Source organism: Astatotilapia calliptera, chromosome 7 (genome assembly GCF_964374335.1).
Source record: "Astatotilapia calliptera chromosome 7, fAstCal68.1, whole genome shotgun sequence".
Lineage (NCBI taxonomy): Eukaryota > Metazoa > Chordata > Actinopteri > Cichliformes > Cichlidae > Astatotilapia > Astatotilapia calliptera.
The window spans coordinates 15104889-15128519 of record NC_137428.1 but is presented as its reverse complement, the minus strand read 5'-3'; the positions used below and the strand labels follow the sequence as shown (position 1 = coordinate 15128519).

The following is a 23631-nucleotide window of genomic DNA, read 5'->3' as shown; positions in this document are numbered from 1 at the left end:
ATTAAAGTAGTTTTAGGAGGCTGTAGTAACATTTATTTAATTCAATTTGCAGTCAAGGTCCTTGTGACGGCCCTCAATTAATTGTCATCTCCTGACTGAAGGGAACAATTAGGCCCTAAAGTCAAACACATGTCCCTCACCTTAATCCTCACAACTCTTGTAGAGCATAATGGAATCCGGTGTCTGAAAAACAGAAATGGATTTTCAATATATGCCCATACATCTCTGTACGCCTCACCCTGCTTTCTTTGAAATTGGCCTTCTAATACACACAGCACAAGGCTGCCCGGCTCTGGTTAGCCCTTTTGAATATGTCAGCGGGATTTTCAGGTCATTTGCCAGAGAGGATGCTGGGAACGTGTCGTCCGGGTTCTGAAGGTGACTGGTGTCTGTGTCATCCATCACGGGAGCTTCCTTTAAGTTGATGCATAATAGAGCCTCTCAATCAACTTCCTCGCTCATTGTCACCTCCCTCCTTCCTGTCCAAGGTGGAGACTGAGAGCCAAGCTCAGAGAGGCGGGGAGGGAAAAAAGGCAGACTGACAGAGAAGTCAAGGTTACATTCCTCTTCCCTTCTTATTTACACTTGAGGTGTTATGGGCTTGCACCGCATAACAGGACAACAATGGATGGAAGGGTGAAGCGGCTTGCGTGGGCACTTGTGTCAGGCTCTAACTGTCCGCTGTGTCAAATTGGTGATAATAAGCAGTTTGAAACCCTGTCCTATCGCTGTCCGTCCCTCCTGCCGCCTGCTTGGGGCGAGGCGACAGATAAGACCTTGAAACAGGATGTGTCTGTCAGGGAGGTAAATCTCTGCTGTGATGGGGTGGCAAACATTACGACGAGCTTTATCGACACCGACTGCTCTGACACATCCAAAAGTGGCCCAATAAATTTGCGGGCCGGCGGTGGCGTGACGGGCGCTTGTGGGGGCAGAGCAGCGTTACAGCGCAGCAACAAATGTTTGTTTGACCTCCTTTAGAGACGGCGGTCTGGGGACAAGAGACGCTGCGAGCATGTCACGAGGCCGAGGGGAGATGATGATGGTGTTGTTGTCAGAAGAGTTTATTCTGTATGTGTTCGTGGTTATGAATTTGTTGATACTGGTGGCAATAAAATACATAAATGGCCAAAAGTCTTTTGTTACTACTGAAGAAGTAAATAATTGAAAATAAGCCACAGATGTCATACTTAGTAAAAGTAATACTTGATATAATATTTATTGAATCCTACTATTAGCAGCAGATGAATGTTAAAGCTCTGATGTTTACTTACCTGTATACTTGCAGAGGCACTTACCTATTTAAAGGTGACTGTTTTAGCTTTTATTTGTTTCTGAAATGGCAGAGTTGAATCCAGTTGAATTCATTTTTATTTATATTGCGCCAAATCACAGCGACAGTCGCCTTAAGGCACTCTGTAAGGTAAAGGCCCTAAAACAATAGAAAGAAAACATATGACTTTCTATGAGCAAGCTCTTGGCGACAGTCGGAAGAAAAAACTTTTTAACAGGAAGAAACCTCCAAGAGAACCAGGCTCAGGGAGGGGCAGCTATCTGCCATGGCCGGTTAGGGGTGAGGGGAGGGACACGGGGCAAAAGACACACTGTGGACGAGAGCCAGAGATGAACAGTAACTAATGATTCAATGCAGAGTGGTATATAAACAGAGAGAGTGAAAAGAAGTGAGTGAAGAACAAATACAGTGCATTATGGGAAGCCCCCAGCAGCCTAGGCCTATTGCAGTGGTAGCTAATGGAAGGGCCTAGGAAGCATAACTAAGCCAGCAGTCTCAGCAAAGGTCTACAATGAGGTGATTATAAAAGCAAAAGAATGAATTCAGTGTATTACCATTTATCTGACTCAGCCAACAGCGCAGGCTTCAGACTGATCTTTGGTTTCTCCTCTTGTACCAAGGCGACATCAGCTTGGAAGGGATTTACGTGCATCTGAGGCAGAGCTGAGTTTACCTGAGTCCACAAGCACTGGGTTCTCTTTCTGGGCATCCTGGACGTTATTTGAAGTTGCAGAATGTCATGGTCACGGCGTGGTCTCTGGTTGACATGCTGCTACTAATCTGTGGATGTCCCTTTTAAAGCAGGGGTGGGCAACTCCAGGCCTCAAGGGCTGGTGTCCTGCAGGTTTTAGATCTCACCCTGGGTAAACACACCTGAATCACATGATTAGTCTTTTACCAAGCCGCTGGTGAACTTCAGGACACATTGAGGAGGTCATTTTGCCATTTGAATTAGCTGTGTTGGATCAAGGACACATCTAAAACCTGCAGGACACCAGCCTGGATTTGCCCACCACTACTTTAAAGAGATGAGAGCTACTAGCTAACCTTTAAGGCCTGGGAAAAGAAACTTATGTCCCATGGGTTAATGTTAATCCAGGGTCAATCCACTGTGTACATCAGATTTTAGGCTCAATCTGCCGTACTCGTTAGCTGAATAAAGCTGTTAAATTTTGTTTGTATAGTATTTGTTGAAACATATAGAGTTTTCTGTCATATATACACTAAAGTGATGAGTGGCCACATTGAACAAGTTTCATATGATGGTCAGTGTATAAGTGATCCCTGTGAGCAAAAACTCTGAAAACTTGATTTCAGATGTTTTTTTGTTTTTTCTTTCAATCTTTGGTTTGTATGATGTCACTAAGAGGAGATATCCTTAATGCGGTCATCTCAGGCACACAGCTCTGGATGTTAAAGGGAGAGGTACTGAGAAAGTTATTCTGAGCCTTCAGCCTCATAAAGCTTCTCTAATAGTCCCGAGATGGAGAGTATGCAGTAGGAAATAAGCAAAGAAGACTATGATGCTGTCTAATTTACATTTTGTGTCTTTGTTTGTTCATCAAATTTATCCAAACTGTCAGACTTTTTGCTTCTCAGCACGTTGCTCCAAGAGTACAGCGATAGTGTCTGATTTCGTCTGATCGCTTCCTCGAAAGCGAGCACATTCAGACTCGTCTCGGCAGCTCTCGTCGTATGTCAAAGCGATTCTTCATCCTCACGCAGCACATGACAAGGCGAAGGATTCCTTTTACATTTCCCACCCAACTGAGAGCGCTCTGGCAGCGCGTTCTACTTTAATAAAACAATGCACGCTGACACTACTCAACACGCTGAGATATACCATCAAGCCCGCCCCTTTCCACAGTTTCCTCGCATTATATTCTTAGTCATATTCAATTAACTCAGTTAGTTGAAACACCTCGCTTAATCATTTATTTACAGGATCTGTTTTTCTTCCACTGCTTGTTTTGTTTGTTTTTTTCTTTTGCCATTCATTTTGTTACTCTGGTGACTTATTTGAGTTTTGTTTTTTTTTTTTAATCTCTTTCAGGTGATAAATAGATTTTTTTTTTTTTTTTTTTTTGTTAAGTCTCTGTACTCATCATTATTTTCACCAGAATGACATGCATCTGTTTAGGCTCTGTGCTGGTGTGTGAGTGCATTCAGGTGCTAATTGTTTCAGAGGGTGTGAAAAGGCTATATCTGTCTCATGTTTTTAACTAATTAGTGCTGTCATTCCAGACAGAAGAGCCTTTGACTTCTATTGACTGTTAAACTACTGAAAGCTGTTATACTTTGGAGATTTTCTTTTTTTTCAAACTTAGTGTTTTTTTCCTCCTACAGCAGAGGTGTGTCTGGTGTTTGTGCACATGATGATTTTCCCCCCCACTTTGCATTGTGTAGTGTACCACTGCTGGCTGTCCTACCTTCTCTTTCGAGAGCATCTGATAAAAATCTCAGCCGCACCGGTTGTTAACAATTTTTATTCTAGTAATGAGATGTTTAATTTTTACATTTTTTTTAAAAAAACATTCAACCACACTCTTCCCCCTCATTTCATGTCTGTATGTTTTTTAAGTTAATGCTGTTTTCTGCCTCTGAAAAGGTAAAAGCCCCTTTAAAAGGCCAGCGAATGGCAGTTTTGGCCCATGCAGGCACTTGTGTTTCTTTTCATTAGAGGTTGTTTTTATTCAGCCTGGGTTGACTGAGCATCCAGCCCATTTCCACCTAACTGGGCTGATTGGAGGGCATTTCTTAAATGTGCTCCTCTTTATCCTACAGAGTTAATAAAGGGAGCTTTGGGGTAGGAGAGCGGGCACCCAACACTTCGTCCCACATCGCTAAAAATGCAGCCTTTTGGCCGCTGATTGGATGAAATAAATTGTGTGAATATAGGTGATGGGCAAACCGAGGATTTGTATTAATTTGACTTTTTGTGTTGATGCATTTGCGCTGTAATGTACAAAGCAGTCTCTGGTTTTGTGTTGATTCAGGAAGCTTTACGCTGTTGGGTAATGTGCTGCATTTGCGGTTTTGTTGGGTGTTTGTTTTTGTTTTTTAATCATCAGCAGGCTTTGGTTCATTCCTGCCCAAACTGGAGTTTATTACTATAATGATCATTTTTTTATGATTTGATTTTTTTTTGTCAGCATTGTTTGTTTCCTCAAAATGACTCCAAAAAACCCACATTTAGAACCAGTGGTATATCCCTGTTTTATATGTCCTTCCAGGTCACCACTTCATCTTTTGGCCCTTTGAAAACCTATGAGCTGCTTCACCATATGACAGGAAAAGGTCTGTCGGCCAAGTACCATTTCCCCAGGCAGCCATGTTTGTACCAGCCCAGTATGGTTGCAGTACAGGTCATACTGACCAACAGCTCAGACCACGCCCTGGAGGAGATCCATATAGGAGACCAGAGCCCTGCAAGCCTGAACATCCACTGCTTTAACACCATTGGTGAGTTTGATTTCAGTAAATACTCCACAGTGGGTCATCACAAACCCAGTAAATAGTAAGCACACTACTTATTTTTAATCAGGATGGCACATTTTCAGCATTGTCTTATAATTAAAGTAGGTCATGGATTTACATCAGTGCTAACAAAAGAAATTCTGTAATTCTTCTACACTAAGGATTACAGTTTTAAATCTGTGCTAATGATGTATCGTCTCCTGAAGTGTTCTTCCTTAGCATGCTTTGTTGTGCTTCTGCAAGCTGTTTTTAGTTGCTTATAAACAAAACTTTTACTACTTTTAGTAATTTAGTTACAATACATGTGTCGAGGGGTTTCACTGGAGGAAGCTTTTTTTTCTCACAAGCAAAAAAGATCAGTGACCCAAAGTGTGTGAGTGGCAGCGATAATAAGAGCTGTTAGAATTCTGCAAATACTAACAAAAATACTATCACTGCTTCCTTTATTACTTCCTTTAGCTTTTAATACACTGGGCTAGCTTTTATTACAAGAAAGGAGATAATTCTATCCCTTGTACTTTTAATCTGGCAGATGTGCTGAGAACCTGTCAGGGAGCAGTGCAAGTTTACTCAGATTCTCTGCTCTTCTCTTTTGCTCAGTCCTGAGAAGTCTTTCTTCACACCTTGTTTGAGTCAGCAGCCACTTCAGTCTGAGTTTAGGCCTCCTAGAGTCTGCCTGTAGGACAAGCAATGACCATACCACAAACCTGACTTTTAAACCAGAACAGCACTCTAAGCTTTAGATGTTTTTCATGTTGTGTAAACTCATTTAAATGTTTTTTTTTCTTCTTGCCATTTTATGTCATCCTGCATTAGTTAAAGTGTTTGTGGCAGTATTACTGTCACTGAGTCCTTGATGTTCTGGCAGCGGTGGTGAGGTCTTTGTTTTTCAGTCAGTGGATTAACCGTTGGTCTGGATAGTGACTTAAAAGAATTCCTTGATCTGACCAGTACACTCACAATCAGGTCACTCCTGATTGTGCACAATCATCTTGTGCAGTTGTTTGTTTTTGTTAAATGGATATTAATGAATGTAATAAAAAAAAAAAACTGTAACCTCTCATCAGCTAATGACACCATCTCATTCCCTGAGCCTGAAAACAGCCAACGTTACTTCAGCTAATCCCTTTTCTAATCATTACAAACAAACATACACTCACACCTATTGCCCTTACACACTCTTGTATGATGACTACACTTGGTATATTCCATTTGTGTAGACACACACACACACAAAGAGAACTGCTGTGCGTCAGAGCATGTTAAAACTGTCAGTTTCGGGGAGATTGATTGGGCATTGAAGAAACTCGAGCAGCCAAACAGTTTCTAATTTGGATCAACTGAGCCCGGCGAGTGGGCGGCTGAACTTTATTTGGATAATTTGCAGAGGACGAATGCAGACAAACCTTAATGTGTGGTGAGGAGAAATACATGACACAGTTTGTATTTAATATGAAATCTTGCCCTTTGATTACTTGATTTGTTTACCGACATGTTCCTAAACCAATTAACAGCTTTTCTGTTAACTCATTTGGAACAAGTACTTTACATGTAGCTTATCTCAATATGGCCAAAACAATTATTGTAGATTTAGATTAGTGGATATGTACATTACATGTGTAGGTGTAATGTAGATTATCTTCTTCCCCAGTCCGTGTTAGATTATCTCCAATTTTTACCCTGTGTTAGAATAAAAAATTTTAAATACTAAAACAAGAATAAACTGTTCCTTTGCTACTTGTTTAGAGGTCCTTACACCCAGCTGAGTGTTCACAACCCAGTCGATATTCTTCTTAAAATAAAATAAATAGCTAATAGTAGAGCTGGGCGATATAAGATTTTTTCTTATCATGATATGTTTTGTTTTTTTCATTTCAGGCGATAACGATATCTATCACGATATAAGCCAAATAACTATATTTGTAAGATTTAAATGTGCTGTTGCTCACAAGTAAAATGTGAAATAATCAGCAGCTTGTTTTGATTTAAATATTTATTTCCCATAATAAGTTCAACAGGGTAGATGTACTTAAGGAACATGAGACTTTTTCAGATAAATAAAGGCAAATATTGCAAACTACACAAAAGGCAGTCGCTAAAGCGTTTAAGTTTCAAAATAGAACAAACGAAACAGACTAAATTGTCAATTCCACTTAGAAACAAAATATTAATTCTAAAAATAAATCTTAGTTTGTTTTACAGAAGAACAGACAAAACTGACTAACTTTTGTCAATATCAAATAAACTGAGAACTCAAAGGAAATTCTCAATCTCTCCTTGTTGTATAGCTGAGCTTTTCAAACAGTTTTAACAGTTACTTTAGTCTGACAAAAGCCGAATGACGAATTAGCGCTTCCAGTCAGAGATTGAGCATGCACCGCTTTATTGCATTTCCAGACTTGCTTTCGGCACAATTTACAGTGCGCGCTACTCTGTTTTTTGTCAGACTTGAAATAGCAGAAATACCTTCACACTACGGAACTTCTATGGCTCTTCCGTTCAACAATCTCTCCGGCGTTGGAACCATCATCTGTTTTCTCTTCGGTAACCTTCGGTCACGCTCTCGGTTGATTTTTCTCTAGTCAGCACACTCATTTCCTCCATTACCCGGGCGGCACGGCGGCTGGCTGCTTACCAAACAAATACACATGTGCGGCTTGGCACTTGTGCTGTACGTAACAAAATCACGTGACGTGACGCTGCGGCTGTGATTGGTTCGGCTCTGCACTATTTAATTTGGATTGGCTGTTCTTCTTCTTCTTCTTTTTTTTCTTTTTTTGTTTTAAGAGGACGAGAGATGAGGCCTATCGCAATAGTTTAACTGTTCTATCGAGAAAAAGTTATTTTGCAATACATATCGTTATCGTTCTATCTCCCAGCTCTAGCTAATAGTGCACATTGCTTATTTATTTGTGTACAGACTCAAAGACCCTAAAGACAAAGCAAACACTTTACTTGATTTAGAGCCCATCACAGAAGGCTGGATTGGAGGGCGTCCATGACGGCTCTGTTTTTCACTGGGTTTCCACTTCCTCCTCCTCCTCTATCTGTGGAAAGAGTTGTACAGTAAACGGGCCTGCTCCACAGAGAGAAACGCAGGCCGAGTAGGGAGGCGTGCAGGATGTTTCTGTCTCTCTGTGTTCTTCTCATCGTTAACCTCCCACTCCTCCTCTTCCTCCATCACCTCTAGCATTCAGCTGTCCAGATTCACTCTTCAGCATTTTTGGCTTTGCTTCACTTCTGTCTCTCTCTCTGTGCTCCCTTTGACAAGCCTGTTGTTTTGGAAATATGCTAGTCCTTCATGTTTTTTGTTTTTTGTAGCTGAGGCTGAGGTGTGTGGAATGAGATTGAAGGATAGATTTCTCACACACGGTGGCCTTGCTTTGTGAAGTAGAAAACACAAGTGGTGTGGATGCCTGTCTGTTCCACTCTGCTGCTGCCCCCACCTCCCTTCTCTCCACCTTCCCCACACTGCACACTGTGCCCTTGTCACTCACTGATTCCTTTGCTCCTCTTGTCTTCCCTCCCCTCTTTTCCACTCTCAGAGCGGTTGGAGCCAGGGGCCTCGGTGACGGTATCCATGGGTATTGACTTCAGTGACTCGACACAAGCAGCCAACTTCCAGTTGTGGTAAGACAGCCTGACATCCACTCATATTCAGTCAGGTGTGGTTCCCCCCCACCCCCACCCCAAAGACCTTCAGTTGTACATCTTCCTCACCACCTTTTTTCTGCTCCTGTTCATCATCGCAGCACCCTTACATGTCATTTTCTCTTATGTTCCTTTTTCCTCTCTTTGTGTTCTTTGTTAATTCTCCTTTTCCTACCTTTCTCTGTGCCAGCACTCCCAGGTGAGACATCAGGCACAATTGATCCTGGTTCACTGGAATAACAATTATTCCTCCAGTAATCAGCCCTAGCCCAATCAACCTGCTGAATGCCATTGGCACCGCTGTGCAGCCGATCAATAACCTTATCAGAAAATCAGTTTGAGATTGGGCGGACGGGGGGATCAATGTGGCCCAAAATGCCATTCACCCAGCATGGTTTACAAGATGATCAGAGAAACATTTCATACACAAACCGAGCATACATACACAAAAGTGCACAGATGTCTTAAATTATGCAGCAAAAAAGCAGTAAAGTGTTTTTGTTTGTTTGGTTTTTTGTTTGTTTGTTTTTTTTGGGGGGGGGGGGGGGGCATTTTTGCTTATTTCTTTGTAAGAATCTGTTTTTGCTTTTTCTTCTGTAAATAAATCATTTGCTACTGTGGTATGTGTGTGTTTATCCTTCCTCAGCACCAAGGAGGACCAGTTCAGTGTGTCCATCCAGCCTGCTGTAGGAGAGTTGTTAATGGCCAGCACCATGACAGAACAAGACTTCTGCAAGGAGCAAGGTGAATTACTGTGTGACTCAAAGATTATTGTCGAACGAAGTAAAAGTGTGTCTTGTTTTTCCGTTCTGTTAGCTGAAATGAAACAAGGTGTTTAACACACAGAAGCAAACAAATTGAACCAAATTGAATCAAATCACCATATTTTGAGATGGAAATGTCAATTCATGATATATACTGAAATTATTATAATCTCACAAGCACATTAGCAAAACTGGCTGATGAATTTGAGAGAAGCAAAAACATTTAATAGATCATATTTAAGATTTTGCTGCGCTTATCAGCAAATTTCACTTTGTGTATTACCTTCAAATGAAACCATTTAAACTGTTTTTCCTCTACTGAGGATAGTTGAGTTTTTCAGATGTTGTACTGTCAGGGTGTTAAAATATTTGGCATCAGGCACTGCTCGAAGCAGTCAGGAGCTCTGAACGGCTCAGAAACTGAGCAGACACGGTCAGAACAGCAAAAGAGATTTTAGCCACCTGAAGGAAGCCGTAGGTTTTTGCTGTATTTAGAAGATTTCTGCTGCTGCAACTGCCATCAGGCCACGCTATGGCAAGATGTTTTTGACAAATCGGTAATGAAGCTTCACAGAAAATGAGAAATATGAATGACTTGATTGGTTAGTGTGCAATATTGTGACTTTGTTGTTCTGATTGTGATTGATAGATAGATACAAAATACACACACACACACACACACACACACACACACACACAGGCAAATGTTAAATTTAGTCAATCACTAATCAGCATTTCCTTTCCTTTTCTTTCTTGGTCATTAAAACACTGCTTGCTTCTTTGAGGCACTTAACAGTATTTCCAGCACATACAAACACCTGTAGAAGTGCATGCTGTTGTCGCTATTGAGACTGGAGAGTGTACTCTCATATCTGAGCCATCAGTGTGCTCTTAAGTGCCTCCTAAATGCTGCTCCTGCATTAATTAAGTTTCATTCAATGTGCTTTTTTTTTCCTTTGAGTGCCTCTGAAACGCAGACAAAAGAATTTAAAAAGAACAACTTGCTTTTCAGGACCATTTTCTCTCTAGCAGATTTATCATTCTTAAAACCAAATGAGTGGAGTTTAATTCTTATGGTAATAGGTTTTTAATATATTTGTCTCTTTTATTTTTACCTCACCAGTGATTTTCTTTTAAACTGCTTGCTCATTGCTGAGTGTTCATGAACCAACCAGGGAGTCTGTTTTTGCTTTATTGATGAAGGCATTATTTCATTGGGAGGTTTTAATCTTGAAACCTGATTCCACAGTACTGCACAGCTAGGGTTGTGTTTTTTTTTTTCTATACTTGACTGTGGACTTTTGTGTAATTTTGCACTTACTGATTTAAAAATGCCGAACTATATTTTTATTGGTGGCTAAACATTTTGATCTTCTCAGGTAAGCTCCAGGGCATGAATGAAGCATCTGCAACCATCACCATGGCAACAGCTAATGCATCCAGGCAAGCCATCAACAAGCAGGTCCTGTCTGTAGCCAACGTAGGAGAAGTGCCTTCCAGTCAAAACAACTTCAGCAGGTAAAGGTCATTCACATCTCCATTATTATCAAGCTCTTTTTCTTGCTATAGATTGGACCTGCAAATAGATTTGAGATTTTCTTATATAAGCACTATGATTTTTTTTTTTTTCAGATGTGTGTTTTTTGGGTTGTCTACCACCAACAGTTGGTTAGCTTAGCAAAAAGACGTGAAATAACGTTTGTGTGCCAAGTCAGTACAGACTCGGATGGCTTTAGCGTTTGGCTTAAGGGTCACTGTTAACTGTCCTTTACCAAAGTTAACTTGAACTGTAGTTATTCCTTCAAATACAAGGTGATTTTATTTCATCACTTAAGTCTTGTTGAGGTCTTATTTTCAAGGGAGAATACTAGTTACATAAAAGATTAAAAGAACCACTGTGACGACACCCACTGGATTATGGAATATCAGTTTGAAGCCTTGAGATTACACATGGCACACTGCAGCAACTCAATTCATTTAGGCATGTAGTCAGGATGTTCTGCTGAACTTCAAACTGAGCATTAGAATGAGAAAGAAAGGTGATTGAAGTTACTTTGAATGTGGTATGGTGGTTGGTGTCAGATTTATCCAAGTCAACCAGCTCTAGAGTTTAGAGAAATGCTACATCCAGTGAGCAGCAGTTCTCTGGGCGATAATGGTGGTTGGTGCTAGAAGTCAGAGGAGATTGAGCTTATAGAAAGGTGACAAACTTTTTAACAACGTTTTGCATAACAGCATCTTTGAATGTGCAACAGATTAAGCCTTGAAGCAAGATGGGCGACAGCATCAGAAGACATTCCTGTCACCTAAAAACAAGAAACTCAAGCTACAGTTTGCATTGGCTCACCAAAATTGGATAGAAGATTGCAAAAACATCGTCTAGTCTGATGAGTCTTGATTTCTGCTGCGATACTTGGATGGCAGGTTCAGAATTGGGTCTAAACAGCATGATGGTGTTGGTTTATTCTGTCTGATATCAATGGATCAGGCTGATGATGGTGGTCTTATAATTCTACTTTTTTCGGACACTTTGGGATCCTTAGAAGCAAGTGTTGTTGCTGTCTCCATCCCTTTCTGGACACTTTGTGTACTCAAATAGCTCCAGAGCCACCAGATCTCAATCCAATAACACCTTTGAGATTTTGGTCCATGTTACCGTTCTGTTGTTCCACCACATCTCAGAGGAGTGTTTCCTGCAGCTTGTTGAATCTTTGAAGAATGTCGTAAACGTCAAGGCAGATGGTGAAAGGAGATCCAAGTAAAGTGTACCTAATAGTAAAAGAGTTATCACGTTAAAGTACATTATAATGAACCTTTCCCCCCTAATATTAGTATTACATTTTGACTGGATGCTGCATTCTAAAAAAACAAACCAACACTTACGAGCAAGTCTTTCCTCACCAAAAAAAAAGATGTTTGTGCAGCTAACATCAACGATAAGGACTCATATCAGACATTTAGTAGTCTTACACTACTGTCTGCGAGTTGTTCCCGGGCGCCCGGTGCATTTTAGGCCGAGTTTGGTTAAGCAGCGTGCATGTGGGTGTCACTGAGTGGAAGTGCTTGTTTGTCCCCAACAGCCTCACATAGACATGCCAGGGGAATGCCCTGAGAAGCCTGGCTGTGTAATTGGTGTACACAGAGTGTGCTAATGAGCTTCCTCCTCTGTCACGCACACCCGAACACCTGATAGATAATTACACCTCCCTCTCTCCCTCTGTTTCCTGCTCCGTCTCTCTTTCAATTCATCTCTGCACCCCCATCTGTCTCTCCCTCTGCGCTGCTGTCTCTCTTTCACTTCCTCTTTGTCTTTCACTCCATCCCTCTGCACCGCGCTCCGACCTCCTCACGGTCTCTGTGTCTGTCTGTTAATACCGGCCCGTGTCTCTGTCTGCTCATCTCTGAGTGATCTTGTGATAATTTCTTTATGGATTAAGGCCACAATAGAGGAGAAATGTTGGAGAAGCTGGCTAAATAAGGGACAAGCGAAGAAGAGGGACACATTTGCACAAGGGTACAGGGAGCTGAAAGAGTGAGTGGAAATCAATGTTAGCCAGTAGGAAAGACGTGCATCCAATAAGCCCATACTTCATTCAGAATAACCGATAGCTCAAATGACTCCACGCTATCAATCTCCCTGCTACATTTGTGACTGCTGAAGAAGAGGACAGCGTCCCAGCATTACCCCGTACCCTTCTAGTGATAAAGACGCTCTTCCATATGGTCCGCTGCTGTCCATACGGTGACCACCTCTTCCACACTTGCTTCCCATGGAGGTCTGTCTGATGGAGAAGGTGGTGTTCCTCTCTGACAGTCTCCTCAAACATAACTGACATCTTTGACAGCGTGATCTGTAAGAGGTGGTTATATGTGGTAACCTAATAAAATGGAAAACATATAATAATCATAAAGTGATTTGGCAAGAGTAATGCTAAATGTGCTTGTCTAGTCTAATCACACACACACACACACACACACACACACACACACACACACACACACACACACACACACACACACACACACACAGAGAAATGGACTGGTTCTGTAGTGCTTTTCGACTCTACTTGAGCATTCTAAGGGTTTTATACAACATGCTTCTTTCCAATGAACGCTCAGGGTTCAGGATACTTTTTCATGCAGACTGGAGCAGCCAGGAATTGAACCACCAACCTTTCAATTAGCAGATGACCTGCTCTACCTGCTGACCCCACTGATGAATGCGTTGGGACAGTTTATGGTTCAGTAACACACAGGATGGAGGAGCTCAGGAAGTGGACTGCTGAACTTCTCTTTACCTCCTGAGCTGCTCCTGAGATGCAAAAGTGATTTTTTTTCAATACAGACTTAACATACAGTTTTAAGGTTAATTATGAAAATAGTTTTGAAAAGCACAAAAGTGCTGCTTTTGGCTATTCAGATGTAGATATTTTGTTTGGTCGGCCAGACAATGAGCAGTCTGAAGTTTGCAGATGTGTCTTTCTTTAACAATGTCAGCAGACTGCTTTTAATCATCATTTCCCAACCCTGTGGTTTCGGAGGTAGAGCGGGTTGTCTGCTAAAGAGAAGGTCTGTAGTTTGATCCCCAACTATTTCTGGGCAAGATACTGAACCCTAAGCTAATTAATCTGTTGAAACAGTTTGTATAAAGTAGTGAAACTCGCCCATCAGAAGTCCAGCATTTCTTCTGAATCCCCCAAACAGTCAAATATATCTAGGGCTGGTCACTGATTTCTAGAATCTATTCGATTACGATTCACAAGGTCCCGAATCGATTTGATCCACGATTCGATTCGATTTGAATCGGGGAAATTTTGCCTCAGACAGTCAAAAATATTATAATTCAGATCATGCATCAGCACATTTCCATATTTTTGTATCTATAAAAAGAGAGCTGAAGCTTGTGAAACTTTATCAAAGGTGTGAGCATCACAGCAGATGCCTTTGTGTCAAAGTAGCTGAGGATAAAACACAGAAAAACATGAAGGTGATTTTCCTGGCCTGGGATTTTATAAAAATATTCTGCAGTAGATCAAAAACGAAAGAAAACCATTAACCAACATATGAACATTACCTGATGCTGCTGAAGTGAAGCAGAGCAAAGTTACAGAGGTTTTATTAGAGATGCAGCTAAGCGTTTTGCATAAATGTTTTTTTTAAGTTTAATTTTGTTCAGAAGCCTATTGAACAGCAGAAATTAGGCTTTCTTTTCAGAAGTAAGTAAAAGGAAAAAACAGCGGCCGGCAGCGCTGTAAACAACGGTAGACTTGTGCATAATAAGCAAGAGAATAATGCAGAAAACAGATTTTTAGACAGGAAACTGTTCTTGAAGTACACTGAGAGAGAGAGAGAGCTGTGCATGAAGTGTGATTTTTATCGTGATGGAAGCAAAACAACAAAAATAAGAAAGAATTCATGACGATGTTTATGTGAAGCGTAGTTTGGATCTTCTTTTGCTGCTGGTTCAGTCAATATTGTTTGGAGAGAGATAAAACCTACAGCTTCAGAATCAGCGCAAAAGGGGCGTGAACACAAAGCACAGACCCGCCGAAACATCAGAATCGGCGAGCTGTCGTCTTTCAGCCCCGACCGTGTCCGTGCCGTCGGGTGAGAAAGGCGACATCTCACTGATTCTGATCCGTCGGCAGGTCCGAGCTTTGTGTTTACGTCTTTGTGCAGGATCCGTGTTCCTGCTCTCATTTACTGTTTTAGCTGTTTGGTGGTTGTTGAAATTTTGTGAGTTTTAACCTGAGATTCTGGCATCTCAGGCAAAATAAATTTATATTAAAAAATCGATTCAGGATTTTAATGAATCGATATCACGTTATCCAAGCTAGAATCGATTTTAATCAATAAATCGATAATCAAAACCCACCCCTAAATATATCATGGAGCCTGGTAAAGTGAAAAGCATTTGCAGTCTTGTTACAGTCCAGTGTCCTGCTGGGAGACCATGTGGATGTGACTTACCCAACATTAGACGGTGGTTTTAATGTTGTGACAGATCAGTGCATGAAGCAGTGTAAAGCAATAAATCTTTATATTTCAGAATCTGCAGTGAAAAAAAAAAAGCATAATATTAGCACCGTGTTTGAGCACTGGTGATCATTTTACTTGTGGTATTTGTGTGTTACTGTTTCCCCCCTGAATAACACCCCAACCCACACACACAAAGCCGAGTGATCGATCAGATCGGATACACCCACTGAGAGCTTATTGTAGAGGTCACTCTGCATTAAATGTGGTATGTGAGGTGACCTCCAATCCAGGCCCTGTTTTTCTGCTCTGATCTCCCTGGAGAAAGGACTCTCTAATCTTGGTAAGATCACACAGGAATCTCCCCTTTGCAGAGTGAGACTTGGGCTTTAATGTAGAAATAATGGATGGGATTTCAATATGAAGCCCAAGAATGATACAGTTCACAACACACACTTCTTGCTCATGAGGCTTTGTGTTATAGATCACAGCGCTCTAGTCGGCACAGGTGCTTTTTAACAAAGTAACAGCCTGCCTCCTCCCAACCCCCCCGCCTCCCATCTACATCCCTGCATTCCCCTTGTTTATCAGCAGGGTGCAGCACTGCTTTTCCCAAACAGGCGTGAAGGCTGAGCGGAGGTGGAGGGGTGGGGATGCCACTGAAACACAAAAATTGATTGCTGGAAAGGAGGATGGCAATAAATCAAGCAGGAAAGCAAATGTAGAAAACGCTGTTCTTGTTTATGTCTAAACAGGCGGAATAGAATAAATGTGCTCTATTTTTCAGTCCGTTTGAAAGCAAATTTGATCGAATTTTGCATGCATTGCCAATCCCTCCTGTTAGAGGCTAATTTTGAAAAGCAAAAAATAAATAAATAAATAAAAACCTCAGGCGCTTGATTTATAAGCTGTTCATTCTCTTTACTTTACAATTTGATATTATTATTTTTTTTGTCTAAACACTGGATTTTCCTCTATTTCACTGAAGTTGTCTCTGTTTAAAACCGGCCTAATTACACAAATGTCCTCTGTGGCAGGTTTATTTTATCTTTTATCTTCTTGTTCTGGTCTGTGTTTGTCCTCTGCTGTCTGTCTGTCCCTCTGCCCTTTGAGTGCAGTGCTGCAGTTTGTCTGTATGGCTTAGCTCTGGAGATGCGCGGAGGGTTCCTGGTTCTAACCGGGGCTAATAGCTTTGGCCATCTGCCTGGCCGCGGTTGAGTCTGCTCGCTTGTGTTCAGCTCTGGTCTGGCCTCACTGACCACTCAGTTGAAGGACACTTGTCCACCTGGCCAAGAACCAGCATGGCTCTAGCATCCAGCTGTAGTCTCCACACAGTCAGCTTCAGCCTTTCTGATTTTGGTGAAAACATACATGATGGTTTTTGTTGTTTTTTTTTTGTTTTTTTTCTTTAATCAAACATGGTTGCATGTTTAGTTGAGATGCGGGTGAGGAGTGTGTACTTAATCCATTCTTGCGTGCCGAGCCGTATCCTCTGGGCCTTCGCTGTCTTCTCTGCGTGAGGCTGAATGTAAAGGTGAAGCCGACGTTGTGTTTCCAGTGACGGGGTGGAGGGGAGGCAGATGGCACACACAGGCTCTCTGCACTGAGGAGAATCACAGATAATTGGAGAGTGATGCTTAGCCGCAGCCCTGCCGATCGATGCCAATCCACCTGCTCTAAGTCCAGGGGTTATGCTTTGCTTTTCTTTCCATACACTGCAATTAATCCAGTGTTTAGCCCGATATGTGAAGAGTGCAGGAGAATACCAATGACCCATTTAAGGCGCGCTTGACCTTAATCTTTCCCCCTTTTAGTCCTTAAAAACGCGCAGAGATTGTCTGATGTTTATGGGGGGGGGGGGGTTTGTTGTTTGTTTTGTTTTTTGCACCTGCACACAGCTACAGACGGCAAAGTGAGAGTATTCAAAGCAAATACGCTCAGAAATCAAACCCAATCATGTTTCTTTCAGTCGCTCTTATTACCACACGTGAACAAAAGCCCATGGCAGCGTCTCCTGAGACGAAATAAAAGCAGCCTCGGGGTAGTGTTAACTGTCGGAGTAAATAAAAGATTTATATCCTAAATCTATTAGCAAAGCCACAGGGACCACATAGACACCTTAGGCTGTTTGACAGTGGGGGGAGGGAGGGTTAGGGAACAGGGCAAGGGACAAGCGTTTATGTTTAGATTTGTTCGTGATTCTCCGGTGAAAAAAGAAGAAAACATTTCCTTAGCACAAGTAGGATTTTGTTGTTTTGATTGGAATGCAGTGCAGCTGCAGACACATCCTGCACACAGCTGGAAACCTAGATGAATACACATGCCCGGAATTATTTAAAGAAATAAGAGCGGGGCAAAAGAGGTTGGTACTTTTGCAAGAGAGAAATTCATCCTCTTCATGAATGGCTGCTGTTTCCTGCTGAAGTGGCTAATATTTTAATTAAGCCTGAGGAGGACTCTCTCTCTCCTCCCTGAGAGCTCCCTGATAAACTCCCTCTTCTCTGTTTATGGTAATTTAGCAGCATCCCCAGAGACACACCACAGACACACTGGGCTTCATTGTGTACGCATGTGCCCCCCACCCCCCTTCCCATCTTTAACGTGTGCGCGCTAATTGGTGGATGTGCTAGTCGCTCCCACCACGCACCCTCTGTGACGGCGCCTGTTCACGGGCCATCCTGTGGGGGCTCTTCACAGGCTTTAGTCAGGCCTAAGTGGAGCTCTTTGTGGGCTGTTTGTCAGGCCTAAGCGGGCTGCCACGGGGGGTCTTTGTTGCGCGATGTAGTGCTAAATGGAGGCAGATGGCTGAGAGTTAGCCACGTGAGGCTCAGAGATGCAGAGGGCCAAAGGGGGGCAGGAGAGGGAGCCCGGCACCCTCAAAGAGGGTCACACTGGGTCATAGCCCCTGTCTGCCTCTTGTTAGCCCTCTCAATGGGGACCATGTGTGCACAGATATGCCCCCAGTCTACAGGGGATGGTATCCAAGGAAACGGGAGGCTGAGAATTCTCCTCACTGCCCACAGGGAGTTGGTTGGACGGAGCGTCCCCCATACTGGTCTCAGGGCTCCCACACACTCACAGACAGGAGTCCATAAAAACAGGAGAAATTGAGTTTGACTGACTGCAGGGCGTGTCTCCTCCCTAATGAACTGTCTGTTGCATTGCTCTCTGTATTTCCTGTCACATCGTTTTCCTCTTTTGTCTCATTGCCTAATTTAGGGTAATTACAAGGTGTGAGATGTTAGAGAAGCTTCCATTGCAAAGATTTATGAGTTTGGGGAAACAATGCAATTATCATTTATCATTTATCAGTGTTTATGTGGATCTGAAGGGGTAAAATGTTAGAAAAGTTGTTGTTTTTGTGCGTACAGTAGAGATTAATAGATATATGAGCTGATATCACAATAACATTTTTAAAAAGATACTTGCCGACATCTGTGCTAATGTTTCTGTTTCAGTTTTTTGCAGACAAATGTTCAGATGGTGTGATTAATGTTTGAAAGACTTTAAAGTTATCGGGTATGAAATGACACAAACTAATCAAGCAGACAAAAATGTCAGCGCTGGGGTCAGCGATCAGCTGAATCTGCATTTTTAATTGCAGTATTGGCTTAATATCTTTGTTTACTTATGGGGGGCAATGTCATTCGCCTGGTTTATCTGTTTTTATCAGCTCTACACTGGACAGGCTCAAAGATGGTCATCAAATAAGATCAGTAATCATAAAAATTATATAAATTTTTATTTATCGGTGGTATAGAATTAAACAGTCGCTCATAGTATGACCCATATGTGCCTTTTAAGGTCCCACTTTCAGCCTTGCACTTCAGTTCCTGGTTTCTTCTTTGGTTGTTTGAAACTGATCCAAGTGTTCCTCCTCTCCTGCAGGTTTGCTGGGCAGACAGTCAGCAGCAGAGCTCTGGTCTTGGTGTCTCTAGAACTGAGCGAGTCCTCGGGAGCGCTGCTTACCATCAACACAGAAAAGAGCGTCATGGCCTCCATGCTGCTCCAAGACCTCAAACAAGCCCTCGCCCAGGCGTAGGATCCTCCCCTCTTTTCATCTCGCTGTAATAAAAAATAAACAGGGGCGACGCTTAATTGAAGATTTCACCAAAATGCAGAAGTGTTCACAAAGAATGAAGTGTAAACAACTGAAAAATGCTATTCAGTGTTTATTTCTGTGGCCTATGTGTTTGGAAACAGAATATCTTCAAACACGAGAATAATTGAAATCTTAAATCTTTAGAAGCCTCATGGAAGTTAGAATAAATTAGAATTAAACTGAACTTGCTGTCGTTGTGTTTAAGTATTTCCAGACACAACTCCATGGTAAAAATATCCGACTAACTGGCCATTTTCCTCGGCAGTAATTACTTAAATCTCATGCTGTTTATGGTTTGATGAAGCATGATAATGTACCAACATCTGTACATACATTTGGGGGGAAGAACTGCATCACCGCTCCACTCACAGTGCCAACATGTCTGTGCCTCTGCGATGTTTCATTCGACTTCTTTGCCACCAATAACAGGCGAGAGGGGGGGATACTCTGTGGCATTTTGACCCACAAACACAATGTCAAATCATAAAACTGTATGAATACCGTGACACCAAACACTGATTTAGTTTTACATTCTAGCCTTGAAACGTTACCAAATCACATTTGTTACAGTGCCTGACATTATCAAGAAAACCAAACATCAGACTCGGATGTCCAAGAGTGTTTTTTATCTGTACTGCTACATCTCAACAATAAAAATGTGACTTTATTAAAACTAAGCTGTGTCATGCAGTCTAGTCATTTAACAGAATGTGGCTGAAACAAAAATTGAGCTCTAATTGGCAGGCTGAGGCTGGTAATGTTTGCAAAAGCCCCTATTTGTTTGCACTTGTTTTAAACTAAAGAGGTTGATTCCTCTTGAATCACTGCCCTCCTACAAGCTAAGGTCATTCACTTTTAAAAGAGAGTGCATTATATGTGGAAGCAGAGTCAGTATAAACATGAGAAGAACACCAAATTTAGTTGTAGCTTAGTTGCAAACTGAGAAAAGTAAAAGTAAGGTGCAAGATTAGGTGCACCATAAAAAATGTTTTATGGTAATTTTTGCAGCAAGATGCATGAGGACTTTGTGTATGTACAGCCATGAAAAGGCTTCAACTTGACTGTTGAGCAAAGCTGCTTCTTGCAAACTAAAACCTCTGTGCCGTCTGAAGGCAGTTCTGCCGTGTCGCTCATTGTTGAGTAAAGTTGTGCAGATGTACGTGATGTGTTTGAGCACTGAGGAGGCCGGTGGCGGAGTGTGCTTTTGCGTCTGGCTGTCTTTTCCGGCTCATAAATAGCGTCTCTCTGAGGGCTGTGGTGAACACCTGTTAGCTCATCTGTCACAGGAGCTCCACTCGCATCCATCACCTCTCCCTCTGTACTCATTCCCTGAGCCAGCTGTTCCCATTACACACACACACTGTGTCAGGCCTGCCAGACACACACACCTTGCATTTCATCATACAGATCCACACAGAGAAGGTTTCCAAAAATACTTGCATGCTTTACAAGTTTTCACACAAAAAGAAAGACTTTCTTTCAAATGAGGCCCACAGGAAGCAGTGGGTTGGGCAACTTGTTGGTGATTATATGATTGTGTCTATGTGACTGGCTCTGACACAATCAGCCCAGATTTCTGCCTAAAAGAAGACTCGTTTAAGTTACAATTTCATTGTGTGTGTAAAAATCGGATTCGTCAGAGGCTGAATGAGGATATCTATATCTGAGATAGTGAGTGACTTAGCTGGTAAACTAGAGGTGTTAAATGAGGACAGAATCATCCACTCATTCAGTAAGTCAAGCACCTAACCCTTTAAACGTGTACCTGTCCTTGCTAATGACTAGCCTCCATTGGCAAGATATTCACAACCATATGGACCATTTAAATAAACAATCATCATAACACACAGGTGATGCTCAAATTACAATTTTCTTCTCAGAGTAACAAAGTGAGCAGGTAGCTCCTCCACCATTTCAGAACCAGAAGCAACCATATTTGGATGAGAGAGTGGGGTGCAAACAAACAAGCTAGCACTAGCAAGCTTAGCAAGTGGTTTTACCAGATAGAGATACCTGATAATTAGTGCATATAGGATGAAATATGTGGAATATATGGAACATATGAATAAAATAAACCGTAACCAAACAATTATCAGGTAACTGTTTTTTTTAAAGCTTCAGAAATCACTAACACCATCAACATGACCGAGAGGGTCAGATTAGCTGATGTTGAAGCCTAGAAAGCAGCTAGCGGTGGCTACAGACTGAGCAGCCAAGCCTGTAATAAAGGGTTTAATAGAGTTTAAATGACTGGGATCTTAACATGTTAGATGCTCCACATGTTAGAGCAGAATTTTAGCGGCATGACTGCATGCAGGTTAACAGTCGATGTGGAGAGCAAAAGAGATATTGCTCTTAATGCGCTATTATCTGACAATGAAGTAACTTTCTTAATTTTTTATGATCTAATTATATTCTTAAACAACACTGATGGATAGAACTTGAGGATACCTGCTGGCTCCCCCAGAACCACAGAAAAATTTCCAGTTGCCCCCCATACACTCAGTCAGCAGATTACCTTACTGACTGAGATATTTCCCAAAAAAGAGATATGTGTTGGTTTTCACAAAACAATATTGAATATTAAAGAATATTATTATAATTTTGTGATTTAGGTTCAGTCTGAAAACACTAGAGTACAAATCCTGAGGTTATTTTAAGTAAATAGCCCATGTCCATGTCACAGTATTGCGACTGTAGTCAGAAGCCACGAATACCTGGTTGGTAACATGTCATAATGTCATAATGTGTGATAGAAAAGAACCTTCAGCGGCCTAAAATATAAACGGGTGTCAAATCTAGTTGCTGAACTCCTGATCGTGTAGGTGACGTTGGCGTTAATATGTTGGTGTATTATCGTACGATGATGAGCATAAACGGGAGAAGAGAGCAGCAAATGGTGGAAAGGTTTGAATAAACATTAGAGCCTTACATCAGCGCTTGCTGACTTAAATAATCCCTTAGAAAGAGACTAATTCATCTTTCGTTTATTAATTTAATTTTTAAAATTATTTCCAGCTAAGGAAATAACTCGTTTAACATCCTGGTGATGAATAGATGACTTTTGTCTGACTTCAACTTCATAATGTGCATTTAATTAACGGAAGCTTAGCTGGCTCTGGTTTATTGTCTTTTTATAGCTGTGCAAACAGAATCACTTTGGAAACCTCAGCATAACAACAATATAAGACTCACAGATACTAGAGCAGAGCCGAAGGCCCCTACATATAGGCCAGGTGCAGGATAACTGATATTGTGAAGAAAATGTCATTATGCTGTCAATAGGTTGTATATGGACATTTTTAAGTAACTGGACTGATCACATGTCAAATCATCAGAGGTTAATGTAAACACAAGGATGATTGATATCGGATAAATAGCTATGAAATCTTGTACAGACACATTAACTGTGGTGATCATCTTACTTTCAATAAGCAACTTTATTTTCCTTAGCATGTGGCCATAAAGCAAATACTAAGGAAAAGAGCACCACTGCACTGGATTTTCTATCAATCAATATGCGACTGAAGTAGAGACTAGTGATCATGTTACACCTCCCAGCAACCTCGAAATCCAAAGCTCATCTATTGGCCAACTGAGGCTGGCTCCTAAAGCGCGTTGATCCCAACAGATTCAGATGTTCAAATGCTCAACTTCAAGCATCATCAAAGATTTTCTTTAGCATTTTTAATTCATATTCTGGAACAAAAAAAACAAAACAAAACAAAGCATATGTATAGTAATTGTGTGGGAACATGACCTGCTGTGAACTGCAGACATTTAAAAAGTTTGTGCTTCAGCTTTAGTGAGTAAAGCTTTAGTATGTCATCACTAATTATCTGATATCTGTGTGTGCGTGTTCCCTACTGAGTCCCTAGTTCCCTAATGAGTGTGACTTGCTAGCTAAGCTTACTAATGATAGCATTAGCATTTCACCTTCTCACCAAAATAAGGTAACTTTTTAGGGTAAATAAAATGTAGAAAAAAAAAACAACACATGACAGAGGCTAAGATGCTGACACTGAGATTAAAAAATGGGTCTGTGCTACTCTGTGCTAGTAGCTCATCGCCTGCTAGATTTCAATCATATAACTTTGAAGAAAGAATGCTAACAAGCTAAACTAAAGCAGACATGGTAATATAGCAGAATAGAATTACCTTTATTTTCATTGTACAACCTCACTTGGGCTGACAAAATCAAGTCGTCATAACATAAAACATTACATTTTCAGGGTGAAGACTTGGTTTAAGGTTGGATAAGTTTCTAGAAGATGAATGTAAGTCAGTGCCATGTGCTCTGAAGTAATGGAAACAACACTGTGTGTGTGAGTGTGAGAGTGTGTGTGCATGCGTCTCCCAGTGTTGGC

At 41.4% G+C, this 23631-nt stretch overlaps 1 protein-coding gene across 2 annotated transcripts in view; it reads left to right on the top strand.

The window, feature by feature from the left end:
* The window catches only part of ap3b1a (adaptor related protein complex 3 subunit beta 1a), a 59870-nt gene extending 39929 nt beyond the window's left edge, over positions 1-19941 (top strand). For both annotated transcript variants that reach the window (XM_026173156.2, XM_026173155.2), the window contains exons 23-27: positions 4528-4756; positions 8317-8401; positions 9069-9166; positions 10566-10704; positions 19051-19941. In XM_026173156.2, the coding sequence (XP_026028941.1) occupies positions 4528-4756; positions 8317-8401; positions 9069-9166; positions 10566-10704; positions 19051-19204 (705 nt within the window). In that variant the 3' untranslated portion in view covers positions 19205-19941. The remainder of the gene's footprint in view (positions 1-4527; positions 4757-8316; positions 8402-9068; positions 9167-10565; positions 10705-19050) is intronic.
* The last annotated feature ends 3690 nt before the right edge of the window (positions 19942-23631 follow it).